The 20,035-nt window shown below is 43.5% G+C and overlaps 1 protein-coding gene across 2 annotated transcripts in view; it reads left to right on the forward strand.

The window, feature by feature from the left end:
• The first annotated feature begins 1,058 nt into the window (after positions 1–1,058).
• Positions 1,059–20,035, forward strand: part of ZDHHC20 (zDHHC palmitoyltransferase 20) — a 54,603-nt gene continuing 35,626 nt past the window's right edge. For both annotated transcript variants that reach the window (XM_075851630.1, XM_075851631.1), the window contains exon 1: positions 1,059–1,217. In XM_075851630.1, coding sequence (XP_075707745.1) covers positions 1,100–1,217 — 118 coding nt within the window. In that variant the 5' untranslated portion in view covers positions 1,059–1,099. The remainder of the gene's footprint in view (positions 1,218–20,035) is intronic.

Here is a 20,035-nt window from a genome sequence, read left to right on the forward strand (position 1 = left end):
ATTTTTACACTTTTTCTTCCCTATGGGGGCTGCCATTTTTTGTTCCATTTCTGTGTGTGTCGATTAACGACACATACAGACATGGAATACGGCAGCCACAGTCCCATAGGGACTGCGAACGGCTCCCGTCCCATTGACTGCAGTGTACGGCGTCTGTGTGGGAACTGCGCATGCGCCGCTCCCACACAGTCCTATTCGAAATTGGCGCCGTCCGGCGCCATTTTCCTGTGGACCGGAAGTCGCGGCCGGACAGTAATATTACTACTTCCGGTCGCGGCTTCCGGATTTGTGCACTTGCACCAGCGGCAGCAAACGGAGCGGACGGGGCGGAGGGAGCCGCGGCGGCAGGAGCAGGTAAGAGATTTCAATGTATGTTCGTGTTTGTGTGTGTTTACTACTGTATGTAAACCTACTACACTGTGGGTTAGCTCAAAAAATGGCGACACACAGTGTAAGAGGTTACATCGTTCAAAATCCTCGTTTATCCCGGCACTAGCCAGGATAAAGGAGGGGGGAATGCTGAGAGCTCACTAGAGCGAGGGCTTTTAACCCAACGTTGCAATGCTGCAATTTTGGGAACAGCTCCATCTAGTGACCAAAAATGGGTAGTATTATAAATTAGAAATAATTTATAATATTTCCTGGACTCGTGCAAAAAAATAAAAAAAATTTGAACAATGTTTAATCACCCACACACTAAATGTTTAATTTTTTTTAAAAAAACATGTTTTTCTGGCAACACATTCCCTTTAACAGGTGGTTTCTTAGATAACTTTTTTTCACTATTTTAAGAGCTCCCCTTTAAGGCAGATACAGCTGCTATTTGTTTGTCACCGGTTATAGATACACTGGGTTATAGCCCTGGCGCCGGTTATGGAGAGCTCAGCATGACGCTACTGACAAGAGCCGTCTACACTACTGCGGTACTGACCACGCCGCAGAGCTGAGCTCATCCCCACCCAGTGTCCCCCAGCAATCCCTCTGACGTGGCGTCAGTGCTGACGTTACGGGTAGGTGTGGCTGGCACTCCGTTCCTCTCCTGGCCCCGCCCCCTGGACAGTGACAGTAGCTGCTGGGCACCGGCAGCTGCTGCGGGATCATGGCGCCGGCTCATGTACTGCGCTGCTGCCAGCGGGTGGTGGGCTGGATCCCGGTGGTGTTTATCACGCTGGTCGTGTGCTGGTCGTATTACGCGTACGTGCTGGAGCTGTGTATATGTGAGTACTGCACTTCCTGCTGACATCCGCCTGGTACTGAGTGCACATGAGGTCTTATGTGTGTACATGACACTGCGCCTGCGGGAGGGGAGTAGTAGCGTGTACACTGTATATTGTATGTATACACTGTACTAGTATATATATATATATATATATATATATACACTGTGCTAGTATATTTTATATATATATATATATATATATATATATATACATACATACATAGTCAGATCTGTATAATATATATGTGTGTGTGTGTGTGTGTGTACACTGTCCTAGTATATCATATATAGATAGATACACTGTCCTAGATCTGTATAATATATATGTGTACACTGTCCTAGATCTGTATAATATATATATATATGTGTGTGTGTGTGTGTGTGTACACTGTCCTAGTATATCATATATAGATAGATACACTGTCCTAGATCTGTATAATATATATATGTACACTGTCCTCATATCTATACTGTTCTCATGAAACCCTTATACAGATATGAGAACGGTATATACATATGTGTGTGTAAAAATATATATATATATATATTAATTATACTAACGAGGATAGTGTACAAATATATATAATATACTGATATGTGAGGACAGTGTACACACACATACATACTGTATATATAAAATACACATATATGTACAATGTCCTCACATTATATGCATGTATACAGTCTTCATATCTGTATATTATATGTGTATATGTGTACACTGTCCATATATATCAATATATTATATATATATATACACATGTACATTATCTATCTATACCTATGTATGTATGTGTATATATATATATATATATATATATATATATATATATGTGTGTGTGTACATTGCACATGCTGCAAACCGTACCAGTCAAAATTTTGGACACCTTTTCATTCCATGGCTTTTTTATTTATTTTTTCTACATTGTAGAATCATATTGAAGACATAACTATAAGGCTATGTTCACACAGAGTTTTTTGCATGCAGAATTTCTGCCCCAAAATTCAGTTTGGAAGTTTGAGGCAGATTTTCCTCTCCCTGTTCGCCATTTTTCGCCCGTGGTCATTGAGCGCCGTGGGCATAAAACGCCGCAAAATACGCTTTCTCTGCCTCCCATTGCAGTCAATGGGAGGTCAGAGGCGTAAATGCCCGAAGATAGGGCATGTCGCTTCTTTTTCCCGCAAGACGGTTTTACTGCTCGCGGGAAAAAGACGCCTCCGCCTCCCATTGATATCAATGGGAGGCATTTTCGGGCCATTTTTGACGAGTTTTTTGGCGCAGTTTCCGCGTCAGAAAACTCTGTGTGAACATAGCCTAAAGGAACATATGGTTTTGAGTGGTAAACAAAACAGAATATATTTTAGATTCTTCAAAGTCGCCCCCTTTTGCCTTGATGACAGCTTTGCACACTCCTGTCATTCTCTCATTCATCTTCATGAGGTCGTCACCTGGAATGATTTGCCAACAGTCTTGAAGGAGCTCCCAGAGGTGCTGAGCACTTGTTGGCTGCTTTTCCTTCACTCTGCGGTCCAACTCATCCCAAACCATCTCAATTGGGTTTAGATCGGGTGACTGGGGAGGCCATGTCATCTGACGCAGCACTCCATCACTCTCCTTGGTCAAGTAGCCCTTACATAGCCTGGACGTGTGTTTGGGGTCAATGTCCTCTCGAAAAACAAATGATGGTTCCCGCGCAATCCAGATGGGATGGCGCGTCGCTGCAGAATGCTGTGGTAGTCACGCTTGTTAAATGTTCCTTGAATTTTGAATAAATCACCAATAGTCACCAGCAAATCACCCCACGCCATCACACCCCCTCCATGCTTCACGGTGGTGACCACACATGTAGAAACCATCCGCTCACCTTTTCTGCGTGTCACAAAGACATGGCGGTTTTAACCAAAAAACTCAATTTTTGACCTATTAGACAAAAGTACAGATTTCCACTGGTCTAAGGTCCATTCCTGTGTTTCCTGGCCCAAGCGATTCTCTTCTTCATGCTGCTGTCCCTCAGTAGTGGCTTCTTTGCAGCAATTCGACCATAAAGGGCTGATTCTCGCAGTCTCCTGTGAACAGTTAGGGTGTGTGCACACGCAAAATCAAAAACGTCTGAAAATACGGAGCGGTTTTCAAGGGAAAACCGCTCCTGTGTTTCAGACATTTTTTAAGCCACTCGCAATTTTCGCTGCATTTTTCACGGACGTTTTTAGAGCTGTTTTCTATATTCTTTGAAAAACAGCTCCAAAAATGTCCCAAGAAGTGACCCGCACAATTTTTTTGTGGCCGTTTTTTTACGCGGCCGTTTTTCAAAACGGCCACGTAAAAAACGGCCCCTCTGAAATCAAAGGGCTGATGTTTGGAGGCGTTCTGCTGCCAATTTTTCTTGCCCGTTTTTCGGGCGTTTACAGCCCGAAAAACGGCCGAAAATAAGCCGTGTGCACATACCCTAAGGGTATGTGCACACGTAAAATCAAAAACGTTGACAATACGGAGCTGTTTTCAAGGGAAAACATCTCCTGATTTTCAGTCGTTTTTTAAGCCAGGCGTTTTTTACGGCCATTTTTGGAGCTGTTTTTCTATAAAGTCCATGAAAAAAGGCTTCAAAAACGCCTCAAGAAGTGACATGCACTTATTTTTCGCGGGTGTCTTTTTACGCACCGTTTTTTTAAAATGAGGCGTAACAAAACACCCCGTCGGAGCAGAACGCCGTATTTCCCATTGAAATCAATGGGCAGATGTTTGTAGGCATTCTGTTTCCGATTTCTCAGGCGTTTTTCGAGGCGTAAATGCCCCGAAATACGCCTGAAAACACTACGTGTGCACATACCCTTGATGTTGAGATGTGTCTGGTACTATCTTTGTGTAGCATTTATGTGCCTCTAATCTGAGGGGCTGTTCATTTGTGATTTCTGAGGCTGATAACTCGAATGAACTTCTCCTCTGCCGTAGAGGTAACTCTTGGTCTTCCTTTCCTGGGGCTGTCCTCATGAGAGCCAGTTTCATCATAGCGTTTGATGATTTTCATGACTGCACTTGAGGATACCTTCACAGTTACGTCTCTCTTTAGAGGTTTCTGCCATAATGTGGATTAGAGCAGTAGTTGAATAGGTCTGAACACTGTATGGAGGTGTGTACTGAACCTACCTCTGATGGTCTCAAACACATTATGAAGGCAAGAAATTCAATAAATTAACACTTGACGGGACATACCTGTTAATTGAAAACCATTCCAGGCGACTTCATGAAGATGATTGAGAGAGTGCCAAGATGGTGCAAAAGGCGGCTACTTTGAAGAATATAAAATATAAAACATATTCTGGTTTAACACCCTTCTGTTTATTACTTAATTCCATATGTTCCGTCTTAGTTATCATGTCTTCAATATAAATCTACAATGTTAAAAAAAACATTGAATGAAAAGGTGTGTAAAACTTTTGACTGGTACAGTATATGTACACGGTCCTCAGATGTCAGTATAAAATAAATATATATATATGTGTGTGTGTGTGTATATATATATGAATTTCTGTTGTTTGTTCTTTATGCACGGCCAAATGACTGGACCAATCTGCACCAAATTTGGCACATAAGTAAACCGTTTCTGAAGGTTTAGACCAGGTTTCAGCTCTCTAGGACCTACCGGTCTCGACATTCACAAAAGCAAATATTACAACAAAGGCTTCAACATCAAGGACCTTCCTCCATATCACATGACCCGTATTAGCCAATAGAAGCTCGCAGGTCCTTCATTCTTAGCCTCACTCACATACACAACAGTTTTAGACCAGGTTTCCATAACAACCAAGCCATTTTTCTTTACTCGACATGTTACTCACCTTAAACGAACTGCAACTATAGTGGATTTGAGCATACTAAAAAACTTAAACCCTTTCATACCAGTCATACCTCCAAAAAGGAACCTGCACTTAGACGAAAGACTCCTGTGGCAAAGAGCATGGCTGCTGCCCGAGCTGCTGAAATCTCTCAACAGAACCAAGCCCCCTGTGGATTTCAGTATTCTCATAAATTGAACCCCTTTCATTCCAGTCATGCCTCAAAAAAGGAACCCTGCACTTGGACTTTATTGGATATGTCGGCTTCATATCAGTAGGAAATGACGTTTTTAACCACCAATACAAACCACAAACAAATGGACCAGTGTGAAGCCGGGTAACTCCGCTATTCTATATTATAAAAGTCAATGTCTGTCTGTCTTCTATAGGCATCCAAACGCCTGAACCATTTGACCCCAAATTTGGCACATAGGTACATCGGTTGTCCGGGAAGGTTTTCGTAAATGTCCCAAACTTGCCGTTGTTCTCTGTTATCAGCCATTATAGCGAACGTCTGTTTGTTGTCCTCTATAGGCATCTGAATTATTTGACCCCAAATTTGGCACATAGGTATATTGGGTGTTCAGGAAGTTTTTCATAAAAGCACCAACCTTGCTGTTCTCTGTTATCAGTCATTATCACATGATCACGATCCAATTCTATAAAAGCAAATACAGACATTCGCTTTTGTAGTAAAGTTGTTTGTTTTTTCTGGCAGTAGCAGGTAGTGCACTTTACAAGATAATCCTAGATAGGAAGGTACAGGGGAGCAGTTACCCATACCAACCAATCAGATTACTGATAGCCAGGAGGAAAGCTGCATTACTAGCTGCAGAGACTCCTCTTGCTCACCTGCAAGCTGATCAAATGCGTCATACTGCTGCTCGAGCTGCTGAAACTCCTCAGCAAACTCAGGCTTTCTCAGCAACAGATCAGACAGGGGCCTATCTGACGCGCAGAGACTTCTGCTCGAACCTAGGCCAGAAAGTAAGCTGATAGAGCGCATAACTGCCGTGGTATATAGGGCTACTAGCGATTTCCCCGTAAACCAAGAAAATACGAGAGCAATTATCGTGTCAGACTAGCGAGGACACATCGGCACCAGAGGCATCGGCACCAGATTCTGCAGCAGCATCGGCGTTTGCAGGTAAATCGATGTAGCTACTTACCTGCAAACGCTGATGCTGCTGCAGAATCAACTGTAGCCTCTGGTGCCGATGTGGCCGACACGATGCAGGACCTGGGGCAGGAAGTGAGTGACGTCACAGCGTGATCTCTCGAGAACACGATGTGTGTCTGCACTGCCAGAAGCTGGGCGTTCTGAAGAGAAGTGGATGATACTTCTCATCAGAACGCCCAGCTAGTAAAAGTAGTAAACACGCCCCGATGTACGCACATAATACACGCCCACTTGGACTTTTACTTTTAAACACACCCACTTGGACTTTTGCAAGCCTCATTTGCATAAATACGAAAATGGTCATAACTTGGCCAAAAATGCTAGTTTTTTTAAAAATAAAAACGTTACTGTAATCTACATTGCAGCGCCGATCTGCTGCAATAGCAGATAGGGGTTGCAAAATCTGGTGACAGAGCCTCTTTAACCCCTCCATCTGAACAAGGCCTAGGGCATCATATACTTACACCTTACTTGGACATCAGGGAAACTAAACAAAGCAGTGCACCACACACAATTTTTTTGTTATTCCTCACCTGTTTATATATTGGAAATGCGCCAAACGACTGCATTTGAATCACAAATCGTGCATAACACCACCCCCCCCTTCATCACATCTAAAGTGAATACAGACCCATACCAGACACTCAGAACAAATACAGACACCAGTGATTTCAATCACACCTAAGATTAGACCGACCTAGGTGGCACATCCGTTGCAAGTAGTCGGAGATGGAACGGTGCCCCTACAACAGCTAGAATATATGTCCTAGCAGCATGGCGCCCAGAGATCATGCGTCTTGACGGTGGGGCTGAGTATGATTTCGCAGCACCAGGCTGCAGCAGTGCACACTTTCAGGAGGTTTCGGGGTGCCCAGGAGACTCGACAGCAATAAATTTAGTACCAGGATAATCTTTAAAAAAATAAAGGTTACAGTCAAACGTAGTAGCGTCAGTATGCGGCCAAAACCCGGTCACTTGCAGTGGCCAATGGCCGCTCAAATTTGCTAGTATTAGCTGGCAAAATCGGGTGGCCAATGGCTACCGTAAGTGAGTGGGGTTTCGGTTGCATGCGGACACTGCTACGTGGGATCATTCTTTTTTAATGGATCTCAGAAAGGGCTGACCTATTGTTAGGATATGCCATCACTCATAACAATGAAGCACAGTCAAGTGAAGCAGTGAGATGTGGCCCATTTTAGTCTCATAATCGCTGGTGGTCCCGGCCGTTGGACCCCACCAAATAGAAAGCGATGGCACATCCTAGCGATCTGCTATCACTTCCTGAGATGTCAAACACCTTTAAAAAAGAAAATGCATCAATAACTTTTGTGTGAACCGGCCCAAACAAGGCTAGACCTCACACAGCCATATTATGCCTCCATACAACCACTGAGTTGTACGAAGCTGTAATGCGTCCCCCGTAGAGGGCCATAAAGTACCTCCAATTTGGCATGGATGCATACAGAGGAATTAAAAATTGTGCCCGTTCTTCCAGGCAGGAATGTTTCTGTATTAAGGCGCTATAGCGCGGCACCATGTAGTGGCTAAATAAGGGCTAGTCCAAACGTATTGAAATTGCTGCGTACTTTCCATCCGGAATTGCGGACGGAAAATACACAGCGGAATACAGTATCATAAAGTGGGTGAGATTTAACAAATCTCATCCACACGCGTAAAATTGCGGTGCGTATTTCTCGGACAGCAGCATGTCAATTCCTGCTGCGGAAAGTGGAATGAATTGCTACGTTTTTCAGAGATGTCACCATCTCCCAACAGTGAGAAAAACGCAGCAAAATACGCACCATTTTCTGCAGTAAAAAACGCAAAGTGGTCCGGTATTTCTGCAGCGGAAATTCTGCTAGATTCCGCAGAATTGCTGCAGAAATTTTCTGCAGAAATTCCGTTACGTGTGGACCAGCCCTAATGGTTCATTTGGTTTAAATTCTAGATGTTATAACACAGCTTACTACACTTTACTGACTGCCAAACGGCAACGAAACCTTAATGCCAGTGTGAACAGAGTCTTATAGAGTTTTTCCCACTTTAGAAATTTTTTATATACCTACAGGACATGCTATAAATGTCTGTCGGTCCCCCCGCCCCCCTTCCAACTATCGGGAGAACTGGGGACTCCTTTTCTCTGTTCTGCAAGCCAAGGTGGCTGCATCCAAGCACAGACGAAATGTAGAGGTGGCCGTGCATGTGCGCTGCTACCTCCATTGAAGTCTATGGGGGTTATAGAAATAACCGGGCAGGCTTGGTATAATATGTATAGTACTCAAGGTACTGTATACGCTATGGTTGCTTGCTGCACCTTAAATGATACAGAATGTAATGTCCGGGTCCCTACATGGACAGTAAGTGCATGCTGGGAGTGGAGTGCCATTGTTTAGATGCAGATAAGCCGTATAGTGGCTCTGTATGGACCTTAAGACACATCCATAAATGGGTTGATATAGAGGACCGTACAGGGACCCCCGTCTAGATCTGGTCTGTGATGTCCCTGTGTAGTATAGTTGCAGCCTTGTTCCTTTATAGTCTTTGGGGGATGTAACTGTTGTTCTGCCTGTGGTCGGACTCTTTGTTTTAGGCCGCTTTCAGAACAATACATTTCCTGTCATCACTAACATCCTTCTACTCTTACATAATCGACTTTCTTGGTAATAGTGGTCAGAATTTACAAAACAAAAGGACTCCTTTTTAGGGCTGGTACGTGAGGTAAGATGCATGCTGGGGGTTGTAGTTTCATAATCATTGGAGAGCAAGAAAAAATGTATAAGCGCACTGCTGAGCCCAGAATATGTTGAGGACCACAGCATGATGTAAATATATAACGGGAGGTGATCTGTGGGATGCCGCGTCACTGGGATGGCCACGTAAGGCTTCATGTCATGCGGCGCGCTGTGCAAACTGTGATTTTTGTAGTTCTGTATTTTTCCATGTTGTGTTGTGTGCGGTTTTACTGTATGAGTTTTGTGTATTTCGTTCTGGTAATCCTCGCGAGCCGTTTAGGAAGAAAAATAAAATACTGTAGGTTTTTAAATGGCTCAATGTCCATGGATGGGATTTTTTAGTTTTCGTTGACTTCTATGAGGAAAATCTGCTCCCATACAGTGTCTGACGGAGCATGGCACGATTACTTTTTATATACACGGAGTAGATACAAAAATACCTCCATACAAACAAACAAACAGCGGCATTTGGAGGAAGGGAATCCTCCATAGGATAACATTAGTGTTGTTTTACAGCTCTACATCTGAGAACTTGTACAGACGTGTAATTCGGTCGTGTACATAAGACTTAATGGTGATAGGAAGGCTTGTTTACATCACGTTACAGCTCTCTGTTTGGCACATGTGCAGGGAAAGCTACTGGCGTATATGCTGAACGTATATCTATCGTCGCCCATTCACCCACCAGATGACAAAACCATGTCCTTTTAGCATATGCTGGGCTCAGAAGTGTTGGTACACCTTTTTTTCTTTGCTTATAGAATAGCGTAGTAGACTATTCTATAAAATGGATACAGTAAAAATTATTACTGCGCGGTATGCGTGTTGTTTTTTTCGTGTTTTTTTGTTTTTTTTTTGTTTTGTTTTTTTACTGTGGGAGTCTATTATCTACATATGCCACTGTACGCCAACCACAGCTACGCGTCAGATGCTCCCAACGTAGGGTTGTAACGTGATGTGAACAGAACCTAAAGGTGGCTATGCACTTTAGATAGTTGTGGTCTGAACGCTCTTTCGGCTGATGGCTATTTCTCCCGGACGATCATACATGTGCTTTCAATGTGGAGAGGGGCATAAACCGCTACTAGACGCCTCTCCTACTAATGCGGGCAGGGCCGGCCTTAGGATAGAAGGCGTCCTGTGCAAAATCATTATTCGGTGCCCCACCCTGTCATAAAAAAATGCCCCATAAAAAGTATAATGATCCTTTAGTGCCCCCCATACAGTATAATATATTATAACCCCTTCAAGGACACAGTATTTTGTCATATAACTGTGCCCACACAGTATTATGCCCCCTGAGTGCCACACAGTATATTGCCCCCTGTAGTGCCCTAACACAGTATAATGTCCACTTAGTGGCCTCCACACAGTATAATGCTCCCCTCCCCTGTGCCACACACAGCCCCCCCTTCTAGATAGTGCCCCCCTGTAGATTGTGCCATACAGACTCCCCATAGACAGTGCCATAATGCCCAACCTCCTCCATGTAGACAATGCCATACAGCTCTCACCTCCTCTTGTAGACCGTCCCCCCAAACAAAAAAAATTGTACTCACCTAGGCTCCGTTCCCATGACGAATGCGATGACAGGATCCTTGTGTAGGCCGGCATGATCCAGTGATGTAATCACGCCGGCCGGCGCGGGGAGCCTACTACAGAGTTTCCCAACCTTTTCAGACTCGAGGCACTCCTGGAAAAAAAATTTCCTCAGGGCACCCCTACCAAAAAAGAAAGACCGAAAACGGCTAAAAACAAGCACTACACTCTACACTCTGGTATGTTTTGCGTGTTTTTTAAGCCGTTGAAGCCAATTCAAAGGACCCAGGCAAAAAAGCAACAAACGAGCGTCGCAGTTATTTTCTGCCTCGTATTAATTTTAATTGGAGGTCAGAGGTGGAAACCACTTGAAGATCATCAGCCCGCCACTCACAATAAAATTACCATCAGCCCGCCACTCACAGTAAAATGACCACCAGCCTGCTACTCTTACTAAAATGGCTATCAGCCTGACACTCTTACTAAAATGACCATCAGCCCGCCACTCACAGATGCCCCCTTGTAGGTAGTGCCACACAGCCCCCTTGTAGGTAGTGCCACACAGCCCCCTTGTAGGTAGTGCCACACAGCCCCCTTGTAATTAGAACCCCCCTTCCTGTAGATAGACCCACCGTAGCTCCCTGAAGGAGCGGAATCCCCCTGAGGCCGAGGATTCCGCTCCTGGACGGAGCGCTTGATGTCTGTCCATATATGGACAGTGACATCAGGGGCAACTCCTGTAGTGTAATGCCCGTCCACAGCGTTGCCGACGCTGTAACTGGGGATTCCACCCCAGGAGAAACCCCTGACGTCTCTGTCCATTTATGGACAGTGATGTCCAGGAGCGGAAGCCCTTGGCCACCGGGGGATTCTGCTCCTTCAGGGAGCTACAGTGGTGCTATGTACAGAAAGGTGGGGCTGGGGAGTGCCATCTACGGAGGTGGGGGGTGCTATCTACAAGGGGGCTGCAAAAAAATCCCTCCCTTCCTTTACATGCACCTCGCGCTGTGAGGAGGAGAGAAAGCACGACCGTGGCAGTGGTTCAGAGGAGTGTTGCTACACCCCTGAGGGCTCCCAGGGGGCCGCTGCAGCCTGGTTTGGAACCACCGACCTAGTAGATAGCAGAGCAGGGAGATACCTCTCTGCTCTGTTGTAGTGCTTAATAGTATCTGTGTCCTTAAAATGCAGATACTATTGAATGTGGCGTCGCTACCGCTGTAGCAGCCACAGCGGCTGCTAGCGGCGGCGCCGGCCATGGGTGTGGCAGGCGTCATGGGCGCCGTCATGCCCAGTGTCACCGCTAGCAGCCATAGCGCTATGGCTGCTACAGCGCTAGCGACGCCACTGAGAGAAAAAGGCGTCCGGGTGGAAAGGCAGCTGCTGAGTCGTCGGGCCTGGGCGCTTCTGAAACACCACCAGGTGAAAGGAGCTGGCGCAGCGCTCCCTTCCACCTACTGGAGTGATGCGCCCTGTGCAATGGCACAGGTCAAACAAACCCCTAAGGCTGACCCTGCATGTGGGTACGAAGGATCGGGCATGTTAAAATCCAAATGTTATTTGATAGATATATTAATTTTACAATATATCAGTAGGAAACCGGGATATTTGCTAGCAATCCTAACATTGTAACTGTAAATGTCTTATAAGAACCCCATATAAGAAACCTGTAAGGAGGGAACTCTACAATATTTTAAGGGAAATAGTTTTATCACTTGTACTTACAGTTCCGACAAGAACATTTAATGTAATGGTTGCCCTTGTTACTCTGAGAAATCCAGTGACGAGTACAAGCCCGGTAAGATTAGTATTTAAGGATTAGGATTTATACAGCTGTCTGGCCTCAAGCTGTGCAGCATTGTTCTATGCTGGGATCTATTCAGTAGGTGACGACATAATGACCAGTATATACCGTCTGGGTGAATACATGTGTGATATATGGATATGCCGTTTTTGACAACTAGATGTGCTATCAATGTCTAATCGAGGGGTTTGACTACTGGAACCCCCACCAATCGCTATAATGATGGCTTTTGGGGCTGTTTTGCAATTACTGGACACTCCGGTCCTTGTAGGCGTTCGCGGGGGGTCCCTGCTGTCAAACACTTAATAATCAGACATTGATAATATGCCATTAATATTTAAGGTGGAAAAAAAAACTTGAATTCAGCATCCATAGTGCCTGATAAGCCATGATTATCAAATATGATTAGAGAAGAAAAGATTAAAATTTATCTCCAGAAAGAGGTTTATAACACAGCCTAGAAGAACGATGAAAAAATTATTATCTTTCTTGGTATTTCTTTTTCTGGCTCTTCTCATGCTCTGACCGCTTGCTTTTGCCTATACTTAGACACTCTATGGGCTTATTAGCCAATTTTATTTAAAATACCAATACAGATAATTTTTTAATCGTTCTTCTAGGCTGTATTACACTCCTGATACTATTGAATGTAACTGTTTCATCAGACACAATAGTGAATCATTTCCAGAAAGCGGTTTAACCCAATAAAAAGTGTGACCAAATATAAGCGTATACAAGATCTCTGCTTGTTGTCGTTCAGAAACATTCATTGCTTACTTTCTGTCCATGATCATGTGATGGACACACAGGTGCTGGGATCATTAGAAGACACCGCTCTGATACACATATTGTAACTGTAATGAGCCGTGCGTGTACATCACATGACCATGGACAGAATTTTATCCAATGGGAGTAAACAATGAATGTTCCTACTATACAACAACAAGCAGTGATCTTGAAAACCGAGAGGAATTAATACTGAAAGTATATTAGAAAACTGCATAACTTTTTAATTATACAAAAAAATAAAAATAAGTGTAGCCTCCCAAATCAATCCCAAAGTGGACGTTTTGGGCGCCACTAGTTTAACCCTTTTTGGGCACCTTATAAATTGGTTACTTTTTGCTTTAAAAAGATTCTCCAGGACATAAACATGGATGGCCTATCCTTTGGATAGTCCATTAATGATCAGTGTAAGTCCAACCCCAGGGACCCACGCCGTTCAGCACAAAAAAGGGGCCGCTTTATACAAGTTTATGTTGGATAAAGTAACGGGAGCTTCTCCCTACCACGGCCATCCATAAGATGAGGGTCCCCAGTTCTAGTGATCGTACGTTTATTACATATCTTGTAGAAATGTATTCAATGTAAATTGTAAAAACTAAAATGCTATGTCAATTTATGCTGCACCTACCTCACCCCCACCTCACCAATCCGGCTTCCTTGGGCATGGACCCTGTAAATATGTCCCTGGTATAGGACATTAAAATCAAATCCCAGTATGTATATTATTACACATCTTTGTAGATTCTGGGTCCTTGCCTATAATTTTTTGTAGATTCTCACGATCTGCCTCAACATCAATGGAGTGGGTAAAAAAATCCTCATCCTTGGTGACATTATCGATACGGCTTGTCATCCTGCAGGAGGCGCGTTACAGGCCGTAATTGATTGTTTGACATCACTTCTAGAATCAATTATATAGGGGGGGGGGTCGTATTTTAGTTGCCCAATACCCACCAGTTAGGATATAAGTATACAATTCACGGCCTTCTGGAAATGAACTCAACAGTGCAGCCTTTTCATTCTGCTCATCATGGGGGGGGGGGGGTCCCGGGGGTCAGACACCCACCGAAGTCTCACTCTAAGAACACTGTAGGCCTTCAATGTATATTCCCGGAAAACATTTTTGCATTGCCTTAAAATGGGGAAATCATTTACCAACAGTATAGTGAGGCAATAACCAGAGACCACAAGTAACTTAAAGGCCATGTTCACACAAGGCGGATATGCTGCGTAAAACATGTCCATCCTGGAATCCGCAGGGAATTACTCCTGAAAAACCTCAACAAATTGTGCCGTTTTTCGGTCAGAATCTTTGCTGCGGAAAACAGTGGCTGAAATAAAATGTAATACTTGTACCTGTCTGTTGTCATCGCGACGCTTTCTTCTGTTCTCGTCCTGGCCGCCCTCCTGGGATCATGGGATGAAACGTCACTGAGGAGGCCGGGCTGCACGGAAAACAGAAGAAAGCGTCGCAGGGACAACGGCCGGGCTATAAGTATTAACTTTTTTTTTTTATCCATTTTACACAAAAAAGGGTGTTTTTGGGTTTTTTTGTGGCGGAATCGCAGCTTTTCTGCTGAAAAATAGCAACATTTGCTGCTTGATGTGAGTTTTACCTTTCCACAGGAAAAACCTGCAACAGCAGCGATTCCGAAGCATAAATTGACATGCTGCGGATTTAAAAAAAATGGACAGCAGGTCAATTTATAAACGTTTTTCCGGCAGATGTTTTTACGCAGCGTGTGGATGAGATTTGTTCAAATCCCATCCACACTGCTGGTACTGTAAAACCATGCTGATTTTCCGCAAGCAATCCGTTGCAGGAAATCTGCAGTGTTTACGCTATGTGTGAACATATCCTATGGCTACATGCACGCGTTGCGAAATTTGATGCGCACCAAAACCGCAGATAGACACAGGTAAATCCGCAGGTAAAATCTGTACTTAATATGTGTTTTTAGAAGTGTATTGTACATTTTGATGCGGAAACCCAAGATAAATTGACCTGCTGCAGATTTTAAATTACGCACCGCAGGTCAATCTACGTGTGGAAAACTTCTGCAACGTGTAGATGAGATTACTTCAGATCTCATTTACTTTGCGGGCACTGTTCTACGCTGTGGATTTTCCACAGGAAATTCAGAGCGGGAAAACCACGTAATACGCATTATGTGCATGTGGCCTAAGGTTGCAGTCGCATGTGGCATATTTTTCTTACAATTACAATGTAATCGAATGGAAAAAATATTCCGCAACGCAAGAAATTGAGAAATTGAAATATTATAGTTCTCATTTGATTACGTTGTAAAGTTTTCGCTGCGGAAACACAAGGCAAATGCGCCACATGTGACTGCACCCTTAGGCTCAATGACTAAAAGTTGCAGGAAGATCATGGTCTGACACGGTTGAATATTTTCGTAAGGCCCTTGGAGACTTTTTAAAATTTTTATTATGAACCAATTATTTTGGCGCTAGAGACATACCGATTCTTTCTGGCCTCATTCTTGGTCAGTTTCTCAGTATGTCTGCCAACTGTATCTGATATATTGTATATGGGTTGGAAGGTGTTCTGCTGGATGTCCAGTGTAATAATATTCGCATATAAACTTTATCACTTAGACTCGCGCATAAAAGGAGATTTACTAAGCAAAATGCTCCAGAATTCCGGCACAAATCGCGACAAAAAAAGTCTCTTACATGACGTGCCAAATTTGTTATGTGTTTTAGACACACTTTGCACCTTTCTAGACCGTTTTGAAAAGTGTCTAGTAAAAGCGGCTAAGATGAGACTTAAAAAAAAAAATTTTTTGTCTGGAAAATATTTATAGAAAATTCACCAGTTGTGAAGGTAGTTTACGGAATAAAAAAGGGTCTAGTAAGATGCGCCCAATTTATAGAATAGCCTGCGCCACTGTGATAAATTCAGCGCAGTTCCGGCCGGTCTGGTCTAGTTTTATACTGTAACTTTAAGACCGTATTAATAAATCTCCCCCATAGTTTATACTAATCCCAGCCGGTTTCTTAGCAGTTTGCATTCTTCTTCAGCATTGAGTGTGGGAATGGCAGCTCCGGAGCTCTTTAATACAGCTTTGTGCCGCTGTTTTTTTATGCCCACTACAGAAGCGATAAATCCAGTAAAAGTCTAGTCATGTAACTCCACAACAGCGGTGCCTTACTTTAAATAAATGGCACCAAAAGGTGTATGTGAGATTTTAACTTTAAAGGCTTTGTAAACCTTTGAAATCGCGTCTTGTTTTTTTTGCTTTTTTTTAATAAAAATGTAGATCGGTGTTTTGTGCAACTCTCGAAATACTTTATTCAAAATTATTTTTACTTTTTGAGATACAGTTGCTTTGTATTCTGTATACAGAGCAGCTGTATCTAGCGCTGAAACCTGTATCGGTCAGGTCAGCGGCACTGACGGGCTCAGTCACAGCGGGTCTTGCGTATCTCTGACACGTAGGATCAAGCGGTTACCGATCACATCTAAGTTCATAACCTAGATGTGATAGATTACAGGTGGACACGCAGGACCTGCCGACACTGAAGCCGTCGGGCACAATACACCTGCTCTGTATACAGGATACAAAGCAGCTCTATCTCAAAATGTTAAAAGAATTTTTAAAAAAAAGTATTTAAAAAGTTGCACTAAACCCACTGATAGATATAAAAAAAATTTCAAAGGTGTATATAGCCTTTAACAGAATCTTCCACCTGCAAAGAGAATGTCAAAGGTGATCTCTTCTGTAAGGAGGGCCACACCCTATGGGCTGACATTAGTCATTGAATAGGACCGAGCGCTACATAGTTTCACTATACAAAGTAAGCAGAGCTGGTTTGAGGAAATTGTGGCTTTGATACGTAATACTCTTGCAACTGTTTGATTTGTGAATATGGTATACTATATACTATGAGCATAGGGCTGTAAACCGTCACATTGTATCAATCTAGTGGCCGTGTAGTAGAAGGGTGCTGATAAATTCTGGTTTGGATATACACAGCAATAGAGACAGGACAAGAATCCTAAAGAAACCAATGTCAAAATGTTGTTTCTATATTTCATAAAGGGCTTTGCCCCGACTATTTCGGTAAAGGATTCTGCATTTGAGACAGAGGTTGCTTCGTAATGTGCAACCTAAAACCGCTTCCGTTAGATGTTTGATGGCAGATCCGCCAATTTCGATTAAATCTGTGGACAATCTAATGTGTATGGAGTCCAGCCTAATTGTCCCCAATATCTCTTGCCACGAGCTACAAGGGACAGACTGATTTGATTTCAGCTCAACCAATCTTGTGATTCTTCCGGAGATAAGCAACAGCAGAGGTGTCTACCAGCCACTTATCTCCCTCCCTAGATTGGAATGTCGAGCAATGATCATATAGTATCTGGAGTAAAGCTACAAGTTCTGTTCTATTGTGTTCTGAGACAGATATTGTGTAACAAGAGGCTGTAAGTGTTGTCGTACACGTTTTTACGTACAATCCCCAGCGCATGCTTCAATGTTTGGTACAATTCCCCCACAATATACCTAAGCGGGGGTTAGGGATGACCCCCATGTATGTCTATTGTTGTGGTTTTTAGTATATTACTTTTATTGTATGGAAGCAGTGTATGTGGTGTTTATGACTGTGTATAATAATGTTTTTTGTGTTACTATGTGTCCGGATATATGCTGAGAGCTGTGCGTCTGTTTACTCCAGTGTCAAGTGCTCCACTCTCGGCTTATGATTTGTTTCGGAAGTATGCCATTGTGTCGTAATGAGCTGGATGAAGCCTGTAAGTGGAAACCACATTTTCCATTGTAGTAAAGCAGGAATTTTTAGTTTTTTTATTTTACTGATTTATGTTACAACCTCAGAGTCGTACAGAGCCATTGTGCCATTTACGTGTATAGGCCCTTACTGTATGTCCGTAATAATTTCATAGGTTTTTTTTCTATCACGAATGTCGTATGTGTGGAATCAATGCCTTCATGAGCAAGGTACGTTCCCTGTGTGCTGCTGTGCATGAGGCCTAAATAATAAATTAAGAAATATACCTAAATTATACTTATCTTTTTTGTACATTTTCTACGGGCTCATACACCCATAAAAATCCACAGAGCTTTACCGTGCTTTCAATTTCATGCCGTTCTCTATCAGATCCCATATTACAGATCTATTCTGCGCGTTCATAAGACTGAAGTCTGTCAGGAGTGTCCAAGCAACCTTCTGGAGACGAGGGAATTCTGGAGTTATTTCCCATTTCTCGTGTTATAACCTGGTCTGATAAGTGGACGCTGTTGCATGGTGTAAAACGTAATGAGCCATCAGGGGAACATTATCGTCGGGGAAGTTGTGCTGGCCACAAGTTTCCGCTGCTGGGAAAATGTAGTATTACATGGAGCCATTCTAAATAATAGATGCTCTTTGTTAGTGACTCTCCACTCGTGCTTATAGGTGACGGGTCCCGTGGGTGGCCCCAACCCTCTAAAATTTCCAAACATGAGCACCTCTCTAGTGGCAGCATGCTAATGTTCAGTGTCTCCTGAAGAAGTGAAGTTTCGGATGTCCTGTGTAAACTATATTACGTTAAAGTTACCGATTCATGACTAGAACGACGCACCCATGTGGCATGCTCTATTCTTGTACAATGCGTTTGATACATAGCGTATAATTACAAGCTTGTCTAAAACAGTAGCATAAAGTATATTAAAACCTCTGCTGAAATATGACATCAAATATCGACCTTGGGAATTAATACATTTCATATGGGTGGGTGGCCCACTTTTTTGACTTGGCGCGACTTCTGAAAACCAGACATATGGGAGTGACAGCAAAGGACATTTGTGGTGACCGAGGTCTTTGTAGGGGCTTGTTTGATGGGAAGCCAGGAACGTGGTGTGAAAATCATGGGTGCAAACTCTTTATAGATAGACACAGATGTGTGATAAATAGATTGTAAAAGTATAAAAGACCACAAATCCTAAAATACAAGTGGCTCCCCTGTGAAAATCCAAAGTATGGGAAAAGTTCCCACACCATGCGAGAGAACAGAAAATAAATATTTAGGTTTCCACAAAAATGTATGTTTGTAGGGATTCAAATCTCATTAAAATTTATGAATGTGGGCACAATACGTACCATGATTCAGTAAAATCAGTCCTGGATACCTGGCACAATACTCAACACGTCTGAGATCCTTTCTGCCCGACTTATCCGCAACAGTGCAGAGATTGGCACAGGAAGAGGGAGCGGGAGAGGTTTGGCTGCTGATTGGCTGCCTGCATGCAACTTCCTGCGTAGAGAGCAGTGCAGAACCATAGAGGAGCTGTGTGTAGTGTAGGGGCACTGTGATCGGCACATTTTTATGGGTACTGTCGTAGCAGTGACCACTCTCTGATCACTACTATGGGAATGGAGCTTTTTTAGGATCACGATGTGGCTGGCACAATATTACGGGTAATTCTTTTTGTAGCAGGCACGAGTACAGATTATTCTATGTTATTATGGGTTGCCCGGGAACAGGGCGGTTTTTCATACTGATGACCTATCTACAGGATAGGTCATCAGTATAGGATCGGTGGGGTCCGACACCCATAGCCCGCTCCGATCAGCTGTTCCTGCTGCCTCTAAACAACGGATGTTATGCAGTGGCCGGTGTCGGTAGCATATAGCACTGTACACTGCATAGCGTACTGTGACCGGATCCATCTGCTTGCAGCATGGACATCCGGTGCCAGAAGGCAGCTTGATCAGTTGATCGGTGCAGGGTCCAGGTGTCAGGCCCCCACTGATCATATCCTGATTACCTATACTGTGGATAGGTCATGAGAATGAAAAACCGCACCATGACAAGACAAGCCATTTAAGGCTTTATACACATGGGCGTATTGTATTATACGGCACCCAGAGAGGAGTTCTCTCTACTGTCCCTACTGTATTTCCATATGCCTCCGGTTTCA

Source organism: Rhinoderma darwinii, chromosome 2, assembly GCF_050947455.1.
Source record: "Rhinoderma darwinii isolate aRhiDar2 chromosome 2, aRhiDar2.hap1, whole genome shotgun sequence".
Lineage (NCBI taxonomy): Eukaryota > Metazoa > Chordata > Amphibia > Anura > Rhinodermatidae > Rhinoderma > Rhinoderma darwinii.